Source organism: Lagopus muta, chromosome 1, assembly GCF_023343835.1.
Source record: "Lagopus muta isolate bLagMut1 chromosome 1, bLagMut1 primary, whole genome shotgun sequence".
In the NCBI taxonomy this organism is placed as follows: domain Eukaryota; kingdom Metazoa; phylum Chordata; class Aves; order Galliformes; family Phasianidae; genus Lagopus; species Lagopus muta.
This window is the reverse complement of record NC_064433.1, coordinates 142,702,668-142,729,837: the sequence shown is the minus strand read 5'-3', so window position 1 is coordinate 142,729,837 and position 27,170 is coordinate 142,702,668. Positions and strand designations below refer to the sequence as shown.

The 27,170-nt window shown below is 37.4% G+C and overlaps 1 protein-coding gene across 1 annotated transcript in view; it reads left to right on the top strand.

Moving 5' to 3' along the window:
- The window catches only part of PCCA (propionyl-CoA carboxylase subunit alpha), a 265,701-nt gene that overhangs the window by 91,444 nt on the left and 147,087 nt on the right, over window positions 1-27,170 (top strand). Inside the window, exons 10-13 of the mRNA XM_048933195.1 lie at window positions 2,013-2,115; window positions 7,151-7,245; window positions 15,622-15,772; window positions 26,345-26,488. Of these exons, the coding sequence (XP_048789152.1) occupies window positions 2,013-2,115; window positions 7,151-7,245; window positions 15,622-15,772; window positions 26,345-26,488 (493 nt within the window). The remainder of the gene's footprint in view (window positions 1-2,012; window positions 2,116-7,150; window positions 7,246-15,621; window positions 15,773-26,344; window positions 26,489-27,170) is intronic.

The window sequence follows — 27,170 nt, the reverse complement described above, 5'->3', positions numbered from 1 at the left end:
CTTGTAGTGGGGCTTTCCAGTGGGATTGCTGTGAGTCTCAAGGGGCTGTTGTTTGTGGAAAAGGCAATGCTTCAAATGTGAGTTCTCTTCTACTCTAAACTTTTTCTTATATTCGTAGAGGATCAGACCATCTCCTTTTTGTTAGGATAACCTTTTTAAGGAAGGTTAAGAGTATTTATAGTAATTTGATAACAGAGGGAGCATGTTTGCACAGACCTGTAAAATACAGACCAGGTCAGAATACCTGTGCAATTTCTGCTACGTGTAATTTGAAAAAAACTTACAGATGGATTGGATAATTAAGCACCTGATTTTTTTTTTTAACAAGTACTGCAGATTAGATTTCTAATTAGCACATCAGTGAAGGAAAAACAATCAACTGTGCATAATACTGTCTGATAGAATGCTTACAAAAGGAAACAGAACCTTTGATATAGAAGTTAAAACGGCTCCAAATCTGTATGACTGCTTGTTACATCACATTATGTTTTTTTGGACAGATTGGCTAGTGTACAGATCCACAGTTATCAATGTCCCTTTGTAATAAGTAATTTAATATACTAAGCTATGAATTTATGAGAGATTGTACATTGAAAATAATCACTCTTAAAATTACAAAACATATTGTTTTGCAGTTTTGAAAGAAAGTGAAGAAGAATGCTTGAATATGAAAATCTAAATACTGTACATTTCCCTGTCCCACAGTTCAGTTATGCAGGTTTTGTTTGCGAAATTGTCTGCAGTCGAGAGAAGTAAAGACTTCAATTCGGTTGTGCCATAGTTCTTTTCAGGGTGAAAATACCGAGATTACTGCATTTCAGTAGGGGATTCCACAGCAATTTACCCCAAGCATTTTATTTGTATCAATGTAAATGGGACTCGTATACCATTTAAAGAGCCTGTAGATAGAATTCTGTAGAATCTTTGGGCCCCTGGATTATGGTACATTTCAGTTAGAAACTGTTCATTAAGTTGCTTGCCAGCAATTATGTCTCATGGAAATAATCTTTCTGCTAGGAAAAATGAAGTCAGTGAACATATAACAGCAGAATTGTTTGAGTAGGAAGGGACCCCTAAAGGTCATTTAGTCCAACCCCCCTGCAATGAAATCAGGTTGCACAGAGCCCTGTCCAGCCTGACCTTGAATGTCTCTGATGGGGCATCCACCCCCTCTTTGGGCAACCTGTGCCAATGCCTCACCACCCTTACTGCAGAAAAACTTCTTCCTTATGTCCAGTATAAATCCCTCCTCTTTTAGTCTGTCCCCTTCCTTCTTATCACCCTCCTTTACGTACTGAAAGGACACTATTGGCTTACCTCAGAGCCTTCTCTTCCAGATTGAACAGCCCCAGCTCTCTCAGCACCTCATCAAAGAGGAGGTGCTCCATCCCTTGGATCGATTTTGTGGCTCTACCATATTGTATAATCTTTGAGTAATGATGTTTTTTAAAAAGAAAACAGAGGGAAGTATTTGGAATGTGCATGGTATAAAACAGTTGTACTTCAGTGTGGGGAAAAAATAGTAATACATAAATATATTCTGTGAAGTATTGAATTTTCAGGTTGTATGTTCAGTAGTTGAATTTGCAACGTATGCAATATTATTTCATCAAACTAATACACAACCGCTGTAATTCTTGAGTGTTAATGTAGTTTAACCACCTTAAATAGTGATGACTTTCACTTTTACTTCTATAACAAGAACTTTATAACTATTGTTTTTTATGTGCTGTTTCTGTTTTCTTCAAAAGAAAATACAAATGCAAAATGCACAACTGTTGTAAACACAGACTTTTTATAATCACTTTGAAATTCTCTGGACTTTGAACATGTCTTGTTTTCTGTGTAACTGAAGAAGGAAAAAGACATTCGTTATAGAATCAAATGCTACACTTGTTTTTTGAATGTATGTTCATTGTCTGAAAACAGATTACTTGAATAATTACTTCTTGCATGCTTCAGAACTTGACTTAATGTATTAAATATTGTTCTTTTTGTTTTGGTTATTTAAGGGAAGGTTTTAGGTTTTCATCGCAAGAAGCTGCTTCAAGTTTTGGTGATGATCGCTTACTGATAGAAAAGTTCATTGATAACCCTCGTCACATAGAAATCCAGGTTTGTATTGTTATTATTGTTATTTAATTAAAAATCTTTGAACTGCTAAACCAATCAAAGTTCATGATGGAGGCATTACAAGCAGGAAGGAAGACAGTGTGACTGTGTAGAGTGCTCGTGTATTGCACTCCAAGTTCTTCATTTAGAAGAGCTCTCTAGATTGCCGTCACACCTGTTCTAATAGAAACCTTGAGTATTGAGTTTTCAGTGGTAATTTCCTTGAGTAGCCCTACTTTTTGTTTCTGCAAAAGACAAGTTCAGTGATTATTTCCACAATTCTTGTATGTACTGCAATTTATTTTAGAAGGAGAACAGCGATGTATTTTAAAGTAACTAAGTTTAGGAGGCTGTGGTGTCCTTCCACCCTTAACATGGTACTTGGTGGACTTGATTAAGCATTAGGGAATATTTTTTCAAACATTAGGCTAAAAAAAATCCTAGTCTTTTGTTTTCCTGTATCTTGAACCATTGCTCAAACTGCATGGCTATCATACACAATGCAGCTTTCCTGTTTTGATTCTCTAGCCTTTCTTTAGCAGGAAGACAAAGAACCATACTCAGTTCATTGAGGGGAAAAAAAAATTAAAAATTATATATATATATGTATATATGATACTGTAGGTATCTGTTCTGAGAGCTGAAGTTTGAACTTTGGATCCTGTTTCCAGTGCTTTGAGCAAGGAGTGCTTTATGTTTTTCTTGCAAATTGTAGAATACTAGTTTTGTATCTGAAATACCTAATGCTGTTTGTGAACTCTGAAGGATTTGTATTATTTTGAGCATAGATCTTCAAAGTCAGATACATCCTCCCTACTTTTTGGATTATAGTTGCTGTTTGTCTTTTACTGGAACTTGCATTAAACTAGTTCTGCTAATTTAAAACAAGACTTGTTTGTTTTGGACAGATTCTTTAATAAAGGTGTTTTGTTTGTTTGTTTGTTTTTTAATTTGGAATATATTTAATTTTATGTATGCAACTAAATTGAGTCTGCCAATAGCTTTGAAATTTTCTTTCTCAACAAGAAATTCGTATGGTGTATGTCAGTTTTCATGACAGAGATTTCACTAAATCTTATCCAAAATATAAAAGTCTAAATTGTGGCATGATGTAGGGTTTTTTTCAGTATTGTTACTGTTATTTTTTTACAATGAGATTCTGAACTCTTTTGATCGTAGCTCAATATCTGAATGAAACGACGACGAATTTGACAGCATAGGATGTTTTGTAGGAGAGAACTATTCAACACTTTTTGTCCTGCCAAATATGTGCCCACTCAAACCTGATGTTCTTTTTTCTTTTTTTTTCCTGTTTCAGTTTAGATCTTGTGTGCATACAAACTAACTTAAGGCACATGGAAATTGAAGAAACAGTCTGCAAAAATGATATTTAAACCCAACCTATTCTCATTCATGGAAAGACATGGGGGATGTTTAGTTTCAGTGCTAATCTTCAGTTACAAAGGAACTCAGGCTGCTAGAGCATTTTCCTCTACTGTCTTGATAGGACTAATGATTTTGGATACCTATGTCCTTGTTTCTTCTTTTCTTAATACACAGCTCTGTATACCTTAATAATCCGTTTCTGTCCATCTTTACAGATTTAGCATATAAATGCTTTATTGCATGTAAAATTAAGTTAGGTAAGAAGATGGAATGAAAGAGAGGTGCCTTCAGGGTGACTGAAGATAAATTTGGAGTGAATTTGGAGAGTGAAATAAATTTGCCTCATGCGTTTTTGAGATTGGTCTTCAAGGGACTGTTTGAAATTCAGTTGAACTGGGACAAGTGTGATCGTTTACTCAAGTGATTTCTTGAATATTCTAAAGTACATATTTTGGCTTGGGATTCTTTTAGTCTTCTTAAAGCTAGCCCTTTGTTCTAATCTAGTTGTCTAAGCTGCCTCTCTAGTCAGTGGAAAGAGTTACGCACTTCCTGAGATTCAGTTCTGCTGCCCGAGAAAATTAGGGATACGTAGCTTTCTGAAGGTGCCCCTTTTTCTGCATTGTTTAGAGAGAGACCTTCAGCAGTTTCCTACTGATGCTTTGATGACTAAAGTTAGATAAGGTTTGATTCCTCTACTCTTTAATCAGCTGGGACCAGATTTAGCATTCTGTCTTGATTCCTTTGGGTTTAAGATGAAGGTTACTTCAAAACTGGGGAGTATTGCAATTAAGAACAACCGAATAATTTCATCTGTATTAAACAGTGTAGCTATGCCATTAATAATGTATGGTTTTGTTTTTAAGAAAGATACAGGGAGTGTTGTTTTCCTTACACAAACACTTTGATGGTACCTTGTAACAATATAGTAGAGTATCATTTTAACTACGTTTTAATCAGCTTTAGGACATTGACCTTGGTTCGTTTTCAAACTACTGAATATACAAACAATTCAAGGCCAGATGCCAAATATTTATTAAGTTAGCAGTAACTTTTAAACAGAACTTTTTTTTAACATTCTCATATAGCTCCAAAGCGTTGGTATTTAAAATTGTTAAATAAGGGGTTTCCTGCGTCTAGCTATAAAACAATCACTTTGTAAAACATGAGAAAAGGCTAAAACAATCAACAGGAAAAAAGAGTCCAAATAGACTTTATGCTTGGACTGATTTGAAGTCTTGTTCTGAAATATCTGACATAAAGGATCTGAGTTTAAAGTAAGAGTGCTTGGAACGTCTAACCATTACTTGATTAAATAGCAGACCTGAAACTGGAAATAAAATGTAGCTGAATCATACAGAATAAGTTATGGTACATTGTATTTAGTTATTTTCGTGTGTAGCTGCACATAACATAAACTACTCTAATAACAGCTCCACATAGCAGGTCATTCTCTTGTAAGAACATTAGGGCATTTAGCAAAATGCCATAGCTGTTACTTGCATTTTTAGTGAGACGTGCACTGGAATTTCACTTTATTTTGGAGATTATGATCTCAATTTTCTGTAAATGTCTTCTGAAATACACTTGTTTTATGAAATAAGTATCCAGTGAAACCACTGGAATAATGGAATAGTATTTATTTTAAGGTACAGGTTGTGTCCTTCTTAAAAGAAATGTCATTAAATTAATGAAAAATTTTACAGGTTGGTTGGCTTGAAAAATATTATTCCATTGAGTTGGAGAGAAGGAGGAGAGTGAGAAGAAGCACATCAACTTAATTTCATCGAACGTTATAGGACTTTTCTAGTTTCTGTTTTAGTGAGGTTGAAGTCTGATGTAAACTGTAGTCTTTGTGATGGAGCAGAAGTGCTCACAAGGAATCATTGTACTTGCAAGGCAGCAGTTTTCCTACCACTACCATGCTATGCCCTAGAATCACTGTTTTGATAACAACAAGAACAAAATCTTTTGTTCTTCCAAGTGTGTTTCTGTAGAACTCAGTGGTGTTTAGTTCTGGACTGGATGATTTAGAACTAGAACGGGAAGTTGCTTTAGATGCTGCTGGGTTTTCTTATGTGTAGGGGAGCCTGTTATAGAATGTAGCATTTGACTGGAGTACCCTGGCATTGCCTGCTGCTGAACCTTCCAGAGGTCAAGGAAGAGGCCTTTGGGATAATCTGTCATTTAGGAAATCCCTTGATGTTTATTTTGTAGTGTCATTCTTGTAGAACTCTTTCTAAGCGATTTTTCCTCTAGAAAGTTCTTGTGGAAGCCCAAAGAAATTCCTAAGGAAAAGATAAGTTGGATTCTGCAAGAAGGCAGAGCGCTCTGGCTCTGATGCTGTACAGTGCACAAGTTACCTTCATGAGATCAGTGCCTCATTTTCAGTTACATCGACTCAGATTATTCACGCATCAGGAAACATTGGTGTCATAGATGCAGGAATTCATCTTGCTTAGTGCCATACTCGCTCTGTGGTGCTAAGAGGAATAATGAATAATACAGATTCTTTGTCACAAATGTCAGTAGATATGGTTGAGTTCACACAGTTTGAAGAAGATTGTCTCCATTTTTTTTTTTCTACCTTGTCTGTTTTCAGTGTAGAACTGCAATGTTAAAGAATGAAGCATGAATATTGGCACAGGTTCCAGCAGATCAGAGCAGGAAGATAGATGGAAGAAAATGGATTAGAAGGAAAATTTTATAAGGAACAAGGGAGCAGGTGTGGTCTGCAAGTAAACAAATTGTTCAAAGAATAAGTGCATAGAGTACAGCATCACAAGATGGGAAAACGTCTGCTTGAATCCTCAAACTCTGTCTCCTACTTGAAATGGCTGCACTGTACAGAAGAATTCATAAAGTGATAGAGTACCTTTCTTTTCTTTCCAGCTTGAAATTGCAGAATCAGTTGAATGCTGAATTCTCGTGTGTTTTTTTCTTCTTTTTCCAGACATATAATGTAGCTACTTGCATCTAGATGCTTGACTGGATGTTTAACCCCTTCATGGTTTGAAACTGCAGTCAACTGTAGTTGGCTTCATTTTTGAGAAAGTCCTTGAAATCACCAATTTCCTAATTCACTGATTGGAAATGTTGAGGAAGTAGCAAATTTTATTCTCTGACAAAAGATTTCAGTTTCTGAAAAGTTTTTCATTAAAGACAGGATGCTCAGTCTACTAAGAAAAACCCATTAGCTGTTATTTCTGAAAGTTTTTGTCTGTAATTCAAGAGATAAATTTGACATGCTTCAAGATTTTACTCTCCTTTGTTGACAAAAAATAATGCTTAACAACATGATTCTGAGTATTTCAGTATGCAGTACAGTTTTAGAGGCTCGAAGTGGTAACTTTTCAGTCTTCTGATTTCCGACTTCGTTCAATTCTGAACTTGTTTGGGAGCTCTCACAAGACATGAGTGCTCTTTGACATATATGAACTACAGAATGGCTTTAAAGTAATCCTATTTAGCATTTGAAGTAGCATTTAACTAATATTTTGTATACAACTATTTTTCTATGCTGGCATTTTTCCCCAGTAATTATTTCTAAATTTGAGAGAAAAAAAAAGTGATTGAGTGCTGTATTATAGCAGTATATTGTCGAAAGACTTTATGCATTCATCTGTGGAGTAACAGCAGCATGTTATTATTTCAGGTATTGGCAGACAAACATGGCAATGCCTTGTGGTTAAATGAAAGGGAGTGCTCTATTCAAAGAAGAAATCAAAAAGTTGTGGAGGAAGCACCAAGGTATGTATATTGGACTCTGTGCAGCTATATGGTTACTGAAAAGACTTTTGGAAAGCTGATTACATTGTGCAATAGCATTTGAGTGTAATGGGCAGCCTGATCCAGTAGTTGGCAACTTTGCACGCAGCATTGGGGTTGAAACTAGATGATCATTGTGGTCCTTTTCAACCCAGGCCATTCTGTGATTCTATGATGATAATGTACTTAAGAGGGTAGCTGGATCTTGCTTCATTAAGTCCTTCTGTAAGGAGAAAAATGATATTCTGTTATATTTTTTCACGATCTTGTATAAAGTAGATATGGATCTTACCAGTCAAATATACGGAATATATGAAATGACTTGCTTAATACATCTGAGATACTTTCCTTTCCTTTACCATTCAGCTTTTGGATTTGGAAGCCAAATAAAATTTGGAATAGAGATCTTTAGAAATGGTAAATTGGATAATTGACTATTATAGTAATTATCAGGGAGCCAGATAATGCGGGCTTTTATTCGATTTTGAAATGAATAGTTCTAAATACTCTACACCACTTTTACTACTGTTCACAGTAGTGAATTATGGATGTAGGTGTCCAGTAACACATAGATCCTAAATGATCTTAATCTCACAGATTTCAAATGGGACTGAAATACACTGATTCTGTGCAAGGTATGGTCTTTCCGTGTTCTCTATTGTGTGATGGACACATCAGAGAGTATGTGCAGAAAAAAAGGTAGGAGGAAGTTCTCATTTCAGAAAACCAGACAGAGGTATATATCTACTTGTGGGAATTCCCTACGTTATGGATTCATCAGTTGGAGTGGGTCTGACATTTTTACTGCACAGAAATGTGATGCAGCAATTTAGGATATGAGGGAAAGCATGTGATTTAATTGATGTTTATTTATAGGCAGCATCCAAGTTAATGTTGGACCATTGTGGGTGGGACTGGCACTGTGTGTGACCTAGATTTTAAATTTAAAAGAATTCAAGGATGCAAACCCAGTAATAAATGCTTAAATAGCTTTTGTTGCTTCCTGTAGCTCTTCTGGATTTCTCAGAAGTATCGTGCCTAGGATTCTGACTGTGCTTTTGTTTATGCAATATGAAGGCTTCGTGTCCCAGTATAATATGTGTGTGCATATATGTATACCTAAGCACTTAGGAGAGTTTTTTGTCTCAGCAGTACATATAAGTTGCTGTCTGCTCATGCTCCATGCTTGTGGTGAATTGAAAGGAGTGATATGTCTTTCTATTACCAGCCAACCATGACTAACTAGAGCATTTCTTTCATCAGAAATATCAGCCTTTTAACTTTGTTGAGCTTCTCTGTTGGAGTTGCCAGTCAGTTTTCTTACCACTTTCTATAACTCTAGAAAAGAGTGTGAGCAAGCCAACAGCTTCCAAAATTTGGCATGAAAATTCTTCTTTCTCACTGCTGTTGACTGTTTTAAACCTTCCCAGCCCTTTATTGACAGCTTGGGAAGCCTCATCTGTGTTACAGCTGTTTGCAATTGACTGCAGAATCCTTCTTGGTAGTAGTGATGGTTCACTTCACCTAACTGATTAATGACCCCTGGACACATCTTTTCTTGAGGAAGTATGCTGTCCTCGCTAGATTATTAATATATTTTTCCCCTCCTATTTTATGTGATAGGTGCCATTAAGATCTCTCAGCTAGGTCAAAGCCCCTTATTTTATTGCATAAAGCTGAGGAGATAGGAATGTTATAGGCTATTTGTATTTTGTACAACTCTGACCTCTTCTCAAATGTGTTTTGATTCACTTTAGGCCTGTGTTAGCTTTTTCTGATGTACCTAACTGATTTTAAGAGACAGACTGTTGGGGACCGATGGGGTTTGAAAATAAACTTCATGATTTTGCTAAGCAAAGCTAAGTCTGCAGCTATCAAACATATCTTGATGGGATCACTTTGAGTTTGATTCTCTGGTTTTCCCAGAGAAGTTGTCTTGTTTTAAAATGAAAACCAACCCAAACACACTCGTCTTTTAAGGAGGTGCTCTTTAGCAACCTGATGTGCTTACAGTATTTAAGAGAGTCCTTGTGTTCACAGTGGATCAATCCTCCAGTCTCACATAGGAGACTAACAAACTTTGCTTATTCCCTTTTACCAAAGTCGGTTGTCCTACTCTGTTTCATGAAGCACAGATAGTAAGATCGTCTGAGCACTGACAGTTTTTTAGTTAGTGTAGAACATAGGTTTCCTGGCATACTTTGAGAGCTGCACAAAACTTCTGGTGACTTAGAAGAATTTTGTCTTCAACTTTAACTTCAGAATTTTTTTGGCTTTTCACTTTACAGGTTGAAATTTCAACAGGTGAACAACATTTGTCTGTTGTTGCTTGGTTCAATTTTTGTTCCTTCTCTCCCAAACTCTCTGTTCCTTTATGGAGATGGTTGCTATGAGACAGTGTGCTTTGGCAAAATAAAGTGTTAGGCTGTTGTTGTATTTTTTCAGTCTTGTAGGGCAATTAAGAAAGGAATCATCCCCATGTAGATAAACAAAGCCTAAAAGCCTATCAGAACATTCACGATGAATTCAAAATGAATTGATCAGTGGAACGTATATATATATATATGAATCTTAATTGACTTCCTATTGAGTAACTGGAGCTCGAAGGATTGTTCTTAACTTTGTTGAGAGCAAGTGTCCTTTCTAGCCATCTCAGGACTTGTAAAAGCTCTCTAAAGCATTTTATTTTTGCCTCACCACTTTGGTGAAAGAACGTCCAGCTGATCAGAGGCACTTTTTTAATCTGCTCTATTTGATGCCCAAAGTTAGTTTTAGTTAGTTGTTTTAACCACATTTTCTGGTTTTGAGTTCAGATTGGCTGTCCATTCAGCCTTAATTTCCTGAATATGCTTATGACTTTCCACTAAATTATCTGAAATGGTCTTACAGAGAAATGCCATTGAAATGTTTTTCTGTTCACTGCTATCACCTAGCACTGTCCTTCTCTGTGGCAGTCAAAGAGATCAAACATCTGATCCACTGTGAACTGAATTAAGTATTGTGTCTCAAAATGCTTAATGTCAGGATCCTTGCTGTTAAACCTCTGTACAATTTAATAATTTCAGGCCTTTCCTGTTTGTAGAGTTATAGGCTGATTTGGGTGGGAAGAAATCTTAAAAACCATCCAGTTCTGACCGCCTGCCATGGGTATGAACACCTCCCACCAGACTGGGTTATTCAAGGTCCCATCCAACCCGGCCTTGAATGCTTCTGAGCATGGGATATCTACAGCTTCTCTGGGCAGCCTGTGCCAGTGCCTTACCACTCACGGTGGTACAGCACCTGCCATTCTGTTCTGTATTGTCACATAAGATTGTATCATCATCCACCACAATCAAGTCCATCCTGTAGCCCACAGGCCACATGTGGCCCTGGATGGCTAGTAAGGTAGCCCCACAAGATCATAAACTTTTAATACTATGATATGATTTTCAGCAATACTTTTCATGAGTTGATTGCATGTAACTCGAATGTAAACTGTTGGATGACAGTGGAATTCTGTGGAGGGGAGGCTGAAGTGCTAACTCTGCCTCTTGTGCTTGCCATGCACTCAGTCAAATTGCAACCCATGCGTATCGCACGATCCATGTGCTTTTAATGCTTGGTGAGTAAAACACAGTGACTGCCAATAATATTTCAACCTACATATATGGGTGTGCCTGTGAACACATGTTCGTTATTAAACAGACGTGCAAGTTTTCTTATTAATGATTAAACTTGAGCTTTTGTAATTTCATAAAATAACTTAATAAGTTAACACATTCACTGTGGAAGAAATATCCAGAATACTTGTGTGATACTGACAGATTTTGTAATTTTCAAGCTCACAAAAAGTATAAAATAATTTGTGATATCTTCTTAATTAGTTTTGTGGTATGTATTTAATTGGTGTTTCAGCCAATTCCAGGAATTCCTGGAAAGTATGGATGCTGATAATGGGGGCATCATTTACTTTTCTGAAGGAAGGCGACTAAGTCAGAGTAAAATGCTAAGAAGTCTTTATGATTTGCGAAATAAAATGAAATCATTTATAGAATCAGAAGGAAAATTTGTGCCAGAACATGAAGATGTAAAATGGGTCATAGATTTAGCATTTTGGTGGATTTGACAGCTCATGTAAATGAGTTAGATGTGTCTTTTCACACAAATCCAACTTGTCTTTGCTGCGTTTCAAACGAGAACAGCCTTTGAAATAAAACTTAAATTATGGTAAACTTAAATTATGGCAAATAAAGTAGAGCAAATGTCACGCATTTTGATACATTGGCTAAACAGTCTTGTAAACAACAAAAATATGCAACTGTGCTTTCTGTTTTGATAAAGCAATTTGAGAATAGGTTTCAAGGTATCCAAGAAAGTCGTAATTTTTTTATATATTTGCTACTCCATTTTCAGTCAATATTAAAACATTATCTGCAGATTTTCATATGAATGTATACAGTTGGTATTAGACATCCAACTCAAAGAAAAAATTGATCATGTCTCCATCGTACCAGAGAGAAATATCTGTCACTTCACAGTCATGCCTCATTCACGTCATTGCTTTTTGGTAGTACATACATTTGTGAACAAATGTTTCCACACAGAAGAAGTAAAATGAGGTTAAAAGAAGAAAAAATCTAAGGAACTCACAAACAATTGCAGCCATTTCCATCTTATGAGGCACTGATGCATTAGTTCTTGAAAACAAGGTCAAATATCCCACTAGTTTTATGTTTTTTTGTTGCCCTTTTTCTATTCCCAATATAATTCCTCAGTGCAACCCAGGTTTGCCAAAAGGTTGCACACCTGTGACTTAGAACTTGCTAGCTGCCTGCTTATCCTCCTTGGTTATGTCTACTTCAGAGGTTTTAGGTGAAGCTATGTTCCTTGATTTGAATTGTATCAAATGAGAACTTCAGAATAAGGTTACTTCTATAACACAGTTGCAACTGTTTCCCAAAATTTCTCTGTGTTTCAGCTCAGGTGGGAAATAATTTTCTTAGTATATTTTTTCCTTTACTTGCTAGATGTGAGTTCTGAATTGTGGTAGACTTACCTATCTTAGACATCAGTTTTTCAAGTCCTTTTGAATTGAAAGATGCTCTTTCAATTTCAGTTCAAAGGACAAATATGTTTTTTATTATTTCTGCCTGTGACAGAAAGATCTAAGAAGAGATTTCAAAAGGGAAGCTAGTTTACCAGTAAATGCCTGCATTGGAATGCAAGTGAAACAGTCAAACTCTTCTTGTGACCTTGTTGGCATGCACCATTGTTAGCTTCTCTCAGAAATCTTTCTATTCTTGGAAGGTGCACAGACAGCAACTTTTTCACTTTCTGCAAGTACTAAGCTCTCTTAGTAACATCTCAGTATAAAGCAAAGTAATTTAGTATTATATTCTAGAATACCTGCCAAGGTGTTATATAAAGTCACCAGTAATTTAGAATACAATAGACAAGAACTTAATGGAATAATATGTCTAGAAATCCTTGAAGGATTCTGGGCTAAGGGAAAATGTGAGTCTGTTCTGTTTGTAACCATATAGAACTTAGATGTGGAGGCCAAACCTGTGTTCTCCAATACTATAGCGTATTTATGCCTGCAGAATGGTAGTAAGCACAAATATCTCAAAGAAGAACGGTTATTGTACATAACTAAATATTTTAAACAGTCAGCATGCCCAACTATTTCCTCAGAGCAGATAAGCTGCCCTTGAAATTTAGAAAACAAGGATACTATTATCTCCCAGTGCAGTGATATCTTTAGAGGAAGGTTAATGGTGCAAGCTGAGCAGGGACTTGACTTTATCTGAGTGACAATGATAGTTTGGGAAACATTATCTGATGAGTTGGAGGTGGAAAGGTAACATATTGCCCATGTGGGCACCTCTCTGGATGTAGAAACAATAGAACAAAACAATTGGACTGTCTTTGATCAACTTTACAGTAGCTTGAAGAAGGTCTTATAAGTGAAATGTCAGGTCTGATCTTATTTGTTCTTTCTGGTGCTTTTATCTTGTGAATCCTTTTTATTTTGCAGCCTTCATGCTGCCATAGGAGCTATTTGGTTGGAAGAATTAAAGGTATATGTGTGAGAAAAAGTTGAAGTCAGGTTTAAAATGCTGTGTTTTCAAGCGATGGCTAATTATACTGGAGAAGATTTATTTCAGTTGTATAAGGTGAGTGGTTAAAGTATGGAGAAACAATGATAGGAACAATATGAAAGGAAAAGCAATAGAGGGGAATAGGAAAACTTGAGTTAATTAACCTAGCTGATTGCAGGGATATTCCAGTCATTTTAGTGCATAAAGCATAACCACATGGCAGAGATCAAGTTGAGCAGTGTGACACTTCTGTTCCATTCTTCGGCTGCAGCAGGAGGTGTACAGAGAGATCTCTGACATACATTTAACAAACATAGGGAGACACCACTGTAATAAAGGGGAGTAACTGTCTTTCATCCATATGAGAAGTAATAATGGTTGTTCTAGAAATAGAATATTAAGCCAATATTGAAAAGGTTCTGTTCTTCTTAAACTGTTCGTTGACCTTTCATGATCAAAACCTTGCAGAAACCCTGAATTGAATTATATGTTAATGACTCTGTGTAATATGTTATCTTATTGAATCAAAGTAAGAAATATGAGACTCTTTTGTTGTCAACACCTATTTTTGATAGGGTACAGTTTCACATATCTTTTTTTTTTTTTTTCCTCTGATCTGGCATAGGATCTACTGATAGCTTTCCTATGTTCTGTGATCTTTTCCTATTGACCCCATTGTTGCCAAGAAATTCTGTTGCCAAATTCTGAAACTGCTTGCCTTAATGTCCATTGGAATCCACCCCAGTGGCACTAATTGGGCTAGAGTTCTAGGAAGCACTTTTCTCATGGAGCAAAGTATCTATTCCTTTGCCTCTTAGTTTGCCTGGATATTTCCTTGGTCTTCGTGTTCTGTCAAAAATGGTTTGTTATGGCAGAAGTTTCTAGCTGTTGTGTGATTTTCAGTTTTAATAAAACAAAACAAAAGAACAAGCCAGCGATAAGTTCAGACCCAGGCTTGTGTCTGAGTGCAGTCCAGGGCACCAGATGGAGCTTTCCTGCTGTTGGTGGAGCCATTTCCTATACATGGAGGCTCTTTCCTGTCCTTTGTAGAATTAGGACCCACTCTCGAAGACACCTCAAGATGTACATAACATTTGATACAGTGGGCTTTCTGTTTTAGGCTTAGAGTTAAGGTAGAAGTGGCTTCCTATTCCTACACAGAAGTAATTGATAGCTGAGATACATGCCCTAATATACATCACCACAGCATTATAGTAAACGTGTCTAGAAGCTCATATAAAACAAATGGTTGTGCTGCATTTACTTGAAGGTTGGTGTATGAGGGGTGAAAGACAGTCTATTCCACAGCTTTGATGGAAAATCACAGTAATTTCTGTGGCTATAAATTAACAACCTCCATAGATTATAACCTGTATGTGTTATATATCCAAATTTACAACACAGAGGAGGGGAAGTGCAGGACATTTATTGTCCTCGGTCTTTCAGTGCATTTGGCCAGTGAAAGTGCTGTATTGATTTCCTAGAATGAGAACGGTATGAATCCCAGTGGATCTCAAGGTGGTAGCTGAGCTGCTCTTCAAATGCCCTTGAGTGATGTCTGTGCTTTGTGGGGAGTAAGGAATGGCAATTAACAAACACAACTAGTCTTCAGCTTACAAATAAAGCTGAGAGGGGAGATACAGAAGGTAAAGGTTTATCATGGATGGCATTGTTGACTGTGTTTTTGCTAAGTATTATGCATACACAGATTTTTTTTCATTACAGTTTTACTCTTATGGGACACTCAAGCAATTACTTCATGAACTTCCAGAATTTCTTTCTTGCATAGAATATCAATGAAACAGACATGGTTTTAATTAGGCAAATTAAAAGGAGACAAATTCTCCTTAGACCTCCTGGCTTGTATTTTGGCATTCTTGTTTCTATTGGGTAGTCTCTTTCCTTAACACTTTCATTATGGCTCTTTATTTCTTAGTTACAATTTTCATGAAAATAGATATGCCTTCTAAAATGGCATGCATTTATATGTATTTGTTTTCATTTAACTTGAACTTTTATAGACCTTTGTGTTATAAAATATTAAAGAATATATTTTAGAGAATATTGTTATTTATCCTTAACCTCTGGTACATTAGTGGTTAATTGTGGGTATGTAGTGTATCTGTTTAGGAGCAGTATAAACGTAAAGGCATACATTTGACAGTTTTAACGTGTTTTCATTAATTGAATAATGATACTGGTAGTTTAAGCAGAAAATGAAATGATTCTTTTTTTTTTTTTTTAACTGAAGAAAGGCATTGTTTTTGTATTGTAGCACTTTTCTAGATCCTGAAACTCGAAGAGCAATGGGAGAACAAGCCGTAGCTCTTGCCAAAGCAGTAAAATATTCCTCTGCTGGAACAGTAGAATTCCTTGTGGACTCCAGTAAGAATTTCTACTTCTTGGAAATGAATACTAGGCTTCAGGTAAGAAAAACAGCTCTTCAGATTCAGAAAAGTGTTATTTAAAAAAACAGAACATAACCTCCTTCCATACTTAGGGGTCTGCTCCCGCAAAGACTTACACATAACTAAGTTGACGGATGTGAGCACTTCCAACTGAACTTAAAAGATCCAGTCACTTAAATAAGCCTGTGTATACAAGACTTCGCAGCCTTGAGCCCTTGTAGAGCACTCAAGTAGGCATTCAGAGGGTTTTTTGCTCTTTGTTACACTTGACCTAAGGACCTTTCAAGAGGTCGCTGTTAAGTGCCACTGTGAGCACACAGTAAGTGACTAGCCACTGTGCTCTGATGCTTTTCCCCCTGGTCCCTCAAGTTTCTTTTCTGTTTGATGATCACTTACTGAGTATCTCTGGGAGGGTGACTAAAGCTATGTGCATATCAGAAATAAAAACACTGGCAATCTGCATGTGATTGAAAATGTGTGTGGAATGCAACTTCGCTAACACAGGGTAGGTTTTTTGTAACATCTCATGGAGCCAGTGGTAGATGTTACAATATGCACTGCAAATGAGTGGGCTGTCTGCTTCCTGGACAGCTGCACAGTCACCTCTCAGTTGATCCTGATAACGGGGCTCTGGCATTCAGCCTGCTGCTTGCACATGTAAGCAGTGATAGAGTGTAAAGAGTTGCTTGAAATCCTAACATATTTGAATAACTTTGTATAATGGCTGGGTAAAGAAACAAGGTAGGATTGGAGTTTGAAGGAGTGAGGGTATTAAAGGAGCCCAAGTGAGGACTGTGGGTAAAATTTGCCTTTCCAGGTAGCAGTGGTTTTGGAACAACTCATGACAGTTGTAATTTACTTACACTTTTGCTAGAAGTTTGTATTCTAGGCACAATCCTTTCTATCTTAGATTCTGTTAGAAACTGTTACTTGCTTTGTGTAATTTATTAAGAGGTTAAGAGGAATTTCTCTATTTAAACATATTCTTTATGCTCATCTTGAGCTTGCAGTTCTCGAGAGAATAATTTTCAGACACTTTCCACACTCCTTTGTGAAGAAAATTCATGCTTGGTTTTCTGTGTAACGCACCTGAAGTCCAAAACCATTTCCTTGCTTTAACATACCACCGACCATCAATTCCTAAGTGGAAATAATCAAGTATGCTTAGAGCTGATTCTCTTTTCAGTTTGTTTCGTTAAGATGCTATCTTAACTGTTTTCTGTGGTGTCTCTTCCCTTCCTGCCTTAATCTGTAGTGGTAAGAACTGAAGTTCCAAGCCTCAAGCTTGCTTAATTGCAGAGATCTCCACATACACAGTAAGAAAGCTTCCATGATTCCATCTTTCAGGATTTAAAATCAGGATTTTAAAGACAATTTTTTGAAATATAGCCTAAGCAGTTTGGCAATTCCCTATAATACTAGACTCATTCTTTCCAAACCTTAAAGAAATCTACCAATAACTCTTACCACTTTTGCCAGGTCTCAGGCTTTACTGTCTGTTCAATTAACAGTTACACAACTAACATCTCCCTTCTAATAAGAGCCAAACAGAGAAACTCTAATGATGCTTTTTTTTTTTTTTTTTGTCCAAATTTAACTTCAGAACGAGGAATGTCTCCAGATTTCTTTCTGTTGCTTTGGTCTTTTCCTTTTGCATCTTCCAACTGTGAACAGTGACTAAGAGACTCACTTGTCCTGTTTCTGAATAGTACTCAACAATTGGAAGGACTTCCTTACATGATAAACATCTTGTCCATCGATCATGTTTCTAAGGTCTTTGTCAGTGTGCATTACAGATACAGATACCTGTCAGCATCATCAGAATGTGTCTTCTAAATTATGCTAACTTCTGTGTCTGTTTCAATATTTATGCAATGTCTAATCAGATCACTGTGAATAAAGAATTCAGAATAAACTTGCATAAAGCCAGCTGAACCATGTCCAACACTTGACAAGGCTTGCTAATTTCTCCCCTCCATCTCTTCGGTGTAGTCAGGGGTCTTCTAAGTGTTTTGTAGAGTATTTTGCAGTAAATGGAAACTGTCATTGTTTGACTGTCTTTTTGGGGAACTCTTTGGAAGGATACCTTTTCTGCTAAAGAGTTCTGCAAGCAAAGAATAAAAGCACCTCAGAGGAAGTTATTATTTTATGTAATCTTTGTGTGAGTTGTTGCTGCAGTGTGAGATTGGAAAGTAATAAAAAACAACTTGTGAATCAGCTTCATTGTCTCTTGTATGTTATGTAAATCTTTTACAGATGTTTTAATCATTCAGGTAGAATGGCTTATTCTCTGCTAATGGCTATGCACTTTTCGTTACTTGCTTTTCTGCCATCTTTCAAAAGCTAGCTGATGAGCCGCAAGATTGGATAATTGAATAGCAAAACTTGTTATTTTCCCTTTTCACAAGAAAGTGTAGAAATGTCTGCTCTGCCAGCTACAAGGGAACTTCCTGTATGCTGTCATTTAGTGCACTTTTGGAGTGGTTTTTAGGCAGCTACCACTGCTAAATTGTTGAGGCAGACCAGATGTTGAATATCTGATGCTTTATAGCTGCTCATGCTGTGGTGTGCTTTATGTTACCTAGTTGTCATCAGTCTAATAAAAGGCAGTCATAATCCAAAGTAGCTAAACAAGAGCTTTGAAATAAAAGTTACTGGCCCCTAACTTCCAAATTGTGTCAAAGCCTTTGTATCAAACTACATTCAGAAGTACTGGTTTTCACCAGACGTTTTGTTTTCCAATGAAAAACAGAATATAAGTGTTTTCCTTTTTTGACTTGATATGAAGAGTCTGCAGTCTGTAAGTAAAGAATATCTGTTAAGGTACGGGTGTGCAGTGTGACTAAGCTTCTTAAAAGGGAATCAATTGGTGACAGCAAAGGGAAAGTATCAAATGATTGTAGTACCTTGAAATGAGAGGCATCTCTTGGCTTGAGAAAAGCTGAGACAACTACAATGACGGGTATGAAGAGTACAGTTACTCTAAGTACAGTTTGTACGTCTGTTTCTCAGATCTGCTCCCAGTCTTCTGCCTCCTTCATGTGTTGAATGATTTAAAATGACAAGCGAGCACTCCCTTCCTCCTCAAAACACAACTAAGTTTGCTTAGGGTCTTACTGAAAAGATGAATTGCATCGTCTGAATATGATCTATTCAGTTCAGCCCAACGAAGTTGCGAGACACTGTAGTTTGAACAGCAATGTGTTTTCTCCTTGTGACAGTTTGAATATCACTACCTTTTAGGGAATAAATTCTACTTTTGTAGAATATTCTATTGGTGTGTTTCTAAGAGGTTTATTGGAAACAAATGTCATGTCTGTGTTTTATTTTACAGTTGTATTTTGCTGCTTAATGTAAATGTTCTTTTTAAGTAACTTGCTTCCAAGGCATAAGGCAAATAAATTTCCATACGTCAGTAAGTTATCACTGTGCTGTGACTTTTGTTAATAAGTTCTAATGCTTCCATTAGACTTCAGTGTCACCTGGAAAATGTGGTATTCAAGAGTTTTCACAGTATTTGCTGTACAAGCTGTTTTAGAAAACAGAGGAAGAATTATACATGCAACAGTTCTGTCCCTTTCTACCTTCCTCTTCATCTCTTTCTCCTTATTAAAATACAAAAAGCATGGTTGAAATACATAGAAATCCTATTGGTTTGGGGTTCCAGTGATGTTAATTCTTACTTCAGCCAGTCTCATAACGGCATCTGTATTCTATTGCCCATTATTAGGCAGCACCTGCCACATGTTTGCTCAGTGAAGGAGGGAAGCACTGGAAAACATTGCAGCTGCACTGTGGAAGCAGAAGTAGCAAAATGTAAATAGCAAAGTGATGAGCTCAGTCGGGATTGCCAGAGCAAACCATGGCGAGGAGGGGACTTGAGTATCCATAGCAGACTCATGGGATGGCAAGAGGTGGTTTTGTTGTCCTTGCATGCGTAACTGTCTGGAGGAGGAATTGTGATAGGTGGGAAGGAGGACGGCAGCAGTGAAAGGGGCTGTCAGCGGTTCGGGGAGTAGATTTCTACAAAGTCTGAATGGAGGGATTTCAAAGTTAAGTCTCAAGTGACTGTTTCTGCCGTTTGCTGAGGCTCTTCATATTTCTTAATACTGGAATCTTGTTTTACTGTGACACTTTGCTTCAGTCATTTTAAATAGGCTAACGAACAGTGTCAGATGGTAAAGACTTTCAATTGCTGCTAACCTGGGCTGAATTTGAACTACTGACCTAAAGGTGAAAGGTCTCTTATCCCATTACCAATCCCCTAAGCCCACCAGAATCCATTCTGCACACAGTTTATACCAGCTGTTCATGGCCATTTTTAGAACCGAAAGAAAAGGTGATTTTGCTGCCAAACAACACTTCTTCACACAAGAGGGTCAGCCGACAACAGTTAACCAGATTTTTGCCACATTCTTGCCTCCTAATGCAACTTCCATTATGTAGCTACTGGTTGTCTGCTTTTCAGGCTTTCCAAAAGAACTACAGAAAAGCATTGCTAATTGTTGTTGACAGAAGAGACCGACATTGTTTGTCTAAGTCATTGAATCTGAAAGATGCCATTAACAGTGCTGCCAGGGCATGGAGTGATATCTTAGAGACAACCCTCCGAGGTAGCTATCGCAGAATACTATTAAAAAAGTAGAGAGAAAGGAAGCTCCATTTTTTTACAAGTAGAGGAGAGAAAGAGCTCTTTTCAAATGATACATTAGTTTCTTTCCTTTGGTGAATTTAGTGTAAAGAAAATGCAAGAATGGCTGCATTGTGACAAGACCCATCGTGAACTAAGTACTTGGAGAGCCCTTTAATGCTACAGCTAAGTATAGTGAAAGCAGAGATAGCATCTCTCATAAAGAAAGTGTAAGACTGTTTTGTTGGGAGCAAGTTTCTTTGTTTTCTTAGATGGAGCTTGAAGTGGAAAGGAGTTGTGTAGAAATAGTGAATTTCAAGAGTTCTTCAGAAAGCAATGTTGGAACTGCAAGCTAAATAACCTGTTGATGATATCAAGTGTGTGTTGTTGAGAACCCAGAAAAGGCAGTCGGTATTCGTAGGCTATATAAATTATTTCTTACCTGCATCTGTCCAGTGCAGTGAAGAAACAAACACTTGTAAAACGAAAATTGCCAAAAGTGAATCTGTGATTACTGGAAGATAATTTTGTGTGAAGAAATACATTTTTTTTTTTCCACAGCTTATACTGCTATAAAAGAAAAACATCAAAAGAACAAAAACTAACAAACCAAAACACTTAGTACCAAATAACTGTGCATTATTTTTTATTGCTGCAACTCAGAAAACAATAGAAGAAGTCTTCCTGAGGATTTCAGTTGATGATTTTGTAGTTCTGGTTGTGCTTGTTTCTTTGATCAAATAGTGATCAATCAGAAATGTAAACAGCAATGCATATTATATTCTGTTTATACAAAATGGCAACGTGTGACTTCTCCTGTCATGCATTTCTGTTTGCTTTCCATTCAATGTTTTCATCGAACTAAACCTTGTCGGTTCTTCAGCAGCCTTTCTGAAAATCTGTTTTTCTTAGCATGTGCCTGAAATTCCCACATGCGTGTGCTGTTGTGAACTACTGTGGAGGAACTATTTTGCAGAAAGATGATGTGACCCCAGAGTGCTCTTGTTCATAGCAGTCAGAAAGCTGGCATGCCTGAATAGCAGAACGTGTGTGCACCTCTGTGGCTGTTCACTTTTCCAAAATAGAAAAGAGGCTTGCTGAAATAACAGGGGCTGAGGAGCATCTGTAAGTTACTGGGTTTGGGTTAATTGATACTGGATTTGGAGCAGAAGAAAAGCCCCTGGGTTTTCCAGGTGAATCACGTTTCCTGGAAAATGGTGAATGTTGAAAGTTAGCTTTTAGATTATTTATTTGAATGTAAAGGAGCATATGATACCATCCAGAGGCTTTCAGTAGTGAGATAGAGATGGCATGAGCAGTAGATTTAAGCCTACTGAAACTTGGATTTTCTTGGCCTCTGTGGTCTGTTTGAGTGCTCCAACTGATGTGCGAGTAAACTGATTCCTTGTGCATGCAGGAGCAAGAGTGCAGCCTGTGAGAATACCCCTAAGGGTTTGCTATTAGACCTGAGTACCTTACTGGTTGTGAGAAAAAAATTGTATTCTGAAAGTATTCCCCTGAATGTAAGCGGAATAGCCACTGCTAACTTACCTCTTAGCTTGAACCGTTTGTAAGCATTACATGATTGTTTTTGTAGCTGTGGATGAACCCCAGCATGGTAAAGCTTTAAGACTGTTTGCAGTCACAGAATAGGGCAAGAATTAGCAGCATTTCCATACTGTTCTGGGAACTGTTGCTAGTTGCACTGCCATGTTGACAGGTTCCCCTAGCTTTTTTGCACCTATTTCAATATCTATAAACAGGGATTTCATTATTATTTTCTGACAGACTTTGTCACCAGTGCTGCCAGTACCTCATGGTGTATGAACTGGGTGATGAGGGAAACAAAACCACTTGTGCTTACAGGGAAGGGATTGCTGTGAGGTGTCTGAAGAAGAGCATGTTCCGTGTGAAGAGAAATACTCCCTTTACCCCCCTATGGATGTTGCTTGCCATAAGTTATGGCTGTATGGATTTAGGAGCAGGAACAAAAAATGACATTCTTCAGAGAACTGTATCTATGTGGATCACAGAAAAGGTGGGAATAGGAGATTTTTTGAGCTGTAGACCTTGCTTACGGGTGCTTAGATAGCAACTTCTTGCTATGCATGTTTGTGACTGCAGTTGGCATATGTAAAAGAATTGCTAGTGAAGGCAATACTTGCAAAAAATTGCAGATAACTGCATTGAGAGTTATCACTGATCAATTTTTCTCCTTGTTGTGTTGCTAATAGGGAAAACTGCTTTGATGTAGCTATGATCTGTAGATTGCTTATTGCAGACATGTCTGGTTTTGCCCTTTGTGATAAGGACAGAGATAATGTGTGAATTTACCCACTATCACACAGCCATAACACCATCAGTTCTTACCTTAATGACTAAGGTTGCACAGGCAAGACCTTGGCTCAGCAGACTATGAAAGCTGAGCATGACACACAGCTAAAAGAGTCTGTTGAGTGTGATTCAGCTCTGGTTAGGAGCATACTTACATGCATCTCTTTAAAAAAGTAATTGTTGATTTAACATCCATAAAATGGCAGTGAATGTTGTTGGAGAAGAGACATAAAATAAAATTAATAGGAGAAAATAAAGTAGGCAAGCTGAGCAAGAATGGCACCTAAAGTAGGAGACTGAAAAATGAGAGAGGAAAACATTTAAAGCCTAATTTCTGATAGTGATTGAAAAGTGGATACAATGGTTACCTTGGCTAAATAACTGCAGTGATCATTCTAGAACTTTCCTAATCAGGGAACGATGAGGTCTTTGTTTTATGTTTTGGGAAAAGAGTGATCTAATTTCTTTACTTCTTCTACCCCCATCCTTCCTTGCCTTTTATAACACTAAGAGCTTTAATTTCAGATCCTGCAAGTATCTCTGTGTGGGAGGATTCTTGGACCTCCAGAACCTTGCAGGGGGCTTGTTGAGCCAGGATTTGGCATTACTGCTTTTTTAATGTCCTTTTGTGCTATAAACCAGAGTATTCTGTACAATGCTAAAAATACTGACTCTCTCCTTCCCTCCCTACCCATGCTGAAAGAAAACTGCAAATGCTAAAAATGCAATTTGAGCTGAGCACCTCAGTGAAAGATTAAAGTTACAAAAAAGTCAACTAACGTTTCAAGGTTAAAATTATTTTCTACTTCATCTAGGTGATCTGTTGGCCTTAATGTATATTGAAAAGCATTTTAAATACGTCTTGTACCACCAAATTTGTGATATGGTTGATTCTGTCTACATTATCCCTAAACAGCATTAGTCCTAAGAACGGCCCTGTAAGAAAGGAGAACAACTTCTCTCCACCCTCAAAAAGACCTCAAAAAATTTTGCTTGTCATATTTTCTGAATGCTGTTTTCTGTGCGGACACAAAGGGAGTATTTTGAAGAAACAGAGGAAAATATTGACCAAGTCAAAGATCCTTATTGAAGAAGAGATTAAATAAATGTTTGTGAGTCATAAGAACCAAACAACACAAATATTTTTCTTTCCAGAAACATTCCGTCCTATTTTGATCATCAGCAATAAAGCTGAAAACAACAATGAAGCTATTGAATCTGGAATGCCAATTGTAATCCAAGAAAAATGACAGTATAGCTGAATAATGCAGATAAATGTCTTTGTAGAAAAGAAGCATTGTATTTTAATTATGTTTGACATTAGAATTCCAGAGGTTTTGTGAACTCTGAGGTAATTTTTTAAAACTTAATTTCCAAGGTAAGAGAGTAAGTTCTGTTCTTCAAATTATGCATATGTGGTGAGTAACTTTGTATTAAAACTCAGTTTTAATAGAAATTGAATTGCTTCAATTTAGCACTGCAGGGTAGACATAGAGGTGTTTCACAGATTCACCAAATGTTGTTATTAAGTTTCTCGTGCTGGAGAGTATTGTGTTAGGTAGAATCAAGTTTGAATCCCAAACGCTCACCCTCAAACTGTATAATCAGATTCCTACTTCAATGTTACTTTTATCCTTCAAAGAATAAGTCACTGTTTCAGTGATGATTTGTCATTAAAATTATGTCAAAACGTCTTAAAATGTTGAAATTCTAAACAAACTCACAGCACACACAGGGCTAATTATGGATGCCATCTGTTTATCTTTACAAGGCCTTTTTCATAAAGACCAAAGCATCTACTTGTTCCGATTAGTCACGAATTATTATAATGACTAAATATTTTCCTTATACCAGTGTACTTGAAGGAAGAAAGACATGTGGTTTGTTCACTGACCTTTTTCTGTGTCTCAGAGTGTATGCAGTATTGCATCACATGATAGAGAAACTACTGTGAAGTGCATTTTCACACAATCACAGAATCACAGAATGGCCAGGGTTGGAAGGGACCCCAAAGATCATTAACCTCCAACCCCCCTGCCACATGCAGGGCCACCAACCTCCCCATTTAATACTAGACAGGCTGCCCAGGGCCCCATCCAACCTGCCTTGAACACCTCCAGGGATGAACGGGGCGTCCACAACCTCTCTGTGCAGCCTGTTCCAGCACCTCGCCACTCTCTCTGTAAAGAACTTCCCCCTGACATCCAACCTAAATCTTCCCTCCTTCAACTTAAAACCATTTCCCCTTGTCCTGCTGTTATCAACCCTTTCAAAGAGTTGATTCCCCTCCTGTTTGTAGGCTCCCTTTAGTTACTGAAGGGCTGCAATGAGGTCACCCCGCAGCCTTCTTTTCTTCAGGCTGAGCAAGCCCAGCTCCCTCAGCCTGTATTTGTAGGGGAGGTACTCCAGCCCCCTGATCATCTTCGTGCCTCTCCTCTGGGGTCTCCAGACCTGAACACAGTATTCCAGATGGGGCTTTTCTGAAGGCTCTTGGAATACCATTTCACAACAAAAATAGCAGGTCAGAATTTTTACGTGGAAAGTCTTAAATCTTAAAGTATGAAGAACGTGCTTATAGCATGAGTTACAGTATCTATCTGGTGTGCCCTGCACTCTGTTGCTGCTTTGATTTTAAATTTTTTTTGAACTGTACATAGAATCACAGACTCACCAAGGTTGGAAAAGACTTCCAAGATCATCCAGTCCATCCGTCCACCTACCACCCGTATTCTCCACTAAGCCATGTCCCTCTGTACAGCATCCAAACATTTCTTGAACACCACAAATATGGTGTTTAAAGATTTTTTTCATGATAATGTATTCATTCCTATCCATTCACGTTTAAAAGGAGGTGTGTGCATGCATGTGCGTTCACGTGTGCATGCTTGTACGCACATGCGTTGTTTAGCGTGAGCGACGGGTATTCCCATGGCAGCATCATCCAAAGCCGTTAGCAGCAATTTGCTGAGAGAACAGAGTGACTCTGTTGGTCCAGCCCAGCTATTGTGCATGCTAAGCACTAAACAGATAAGTCTGGAGGGGGAAAAAAATTGAAGGATCCATCTGCTCATTTCTGCTACACTGCGCTGATGTAAGATTACGCTAATCTGGTTGCTTGTCAGGACAGGTTAGTGAAAGCAGGCGAATGGGTGAGATTTAGGGTAGGCGAGTTCTATGGCAAATTGTAAGCAGCTCCTGGACGTGCCGTGTTAAGTGTAGCAGAATGGGTTGATTATCAGCTTCTTTGAGATTCTCAGCTAAAATATATTTGGGTCTAATGTGCTGGTCTTTTCAAAACAAAATTGAACAGGAAAAGCTTTGAAAAAAAAAAACCAACCAACTACCTTATCATCATGTGGCTCTTTGAGTTTGTGAAATAAATGAAAAAGCCCTCATAAGTGTGTTTCCCCTAGATCTGTAATCTAGTAATTATTTTATTTTTTGTCATTTCTCTGCAAAGTAGGTTGCAGGGAACTAGTCAAATACGTGTTTTTTGGGAGATGGAAAGACCAAGATGGGAATGTGTTCCTTGCCTGGTCCAATTTCTTGTTTATGCGTTTGCTTATGGAGAGGGATTTCTTTGGTTGTTTTTGTTACCTACTGACTGACAGTTCTTGACCTTGCAGGTTGAACATCCCGTCACAGAATGCATTACCGGCCTGGACTTGGTCCAAGAAATGATCCGTGTTGCTAAGGGTTACCCTCTCAGGCACAAACAAGCTGATATTCCCATCAACGGCTGGGCGGTTGAATGTCGAGTTTATGCTGAGGTAAATGAGTGGTAATGGGGAGGAGGGTAGGTGGTAGAATTGCAGAGTGGTAATAACCAGGTGGGGATAGAGACCAAGGTGAAGTCAAGGATTGTCATATGAAAGGTGTGATTCAGAGTATGCAACACAAATGGTTAATGAGCGTTTCTAGAGTTTTTATTTCTTAATTCAAAATGTGGTGTGTATTTTTACATACTTTTTTTTTTTTTTCTTTCAAAAAATCAAAATAAAAAATGGCAAATGATAGCTAAGGTTTGCTTTGGAGAACATTTGCTGTATATTCTGTTCACAATTAATAATGCAGAATTTGTATTGTTTGGTACAGTCAACTAGTATTTCCAAATATATAGTTAAAACTATAATGACCATTGAAATAATTCAGTAGTTTAAGGAGTGTTTGTTGTTGTTCCAAAACATTTTAGTGGGTTATTGAAGAAGCAAGTTATATCTGCTGAAATCACAGTTCTTCATAGGAAAAACTGTCTCTCTCATCTTAAAAAAGCTTTCTAAAATATAAAATACCTTATGAAGCATGTTTAGGACAATTCATGGTATTCAAATCAAGATAAGCTCACTGAAAAATGGCACTCAGCTTCTTTCATTTTGTTTTAAGAACTTCTTAGAGAACTGTATATAATATAACTGAATATAATTCAACCTCCTGAGATATTCTTTTCTCCTT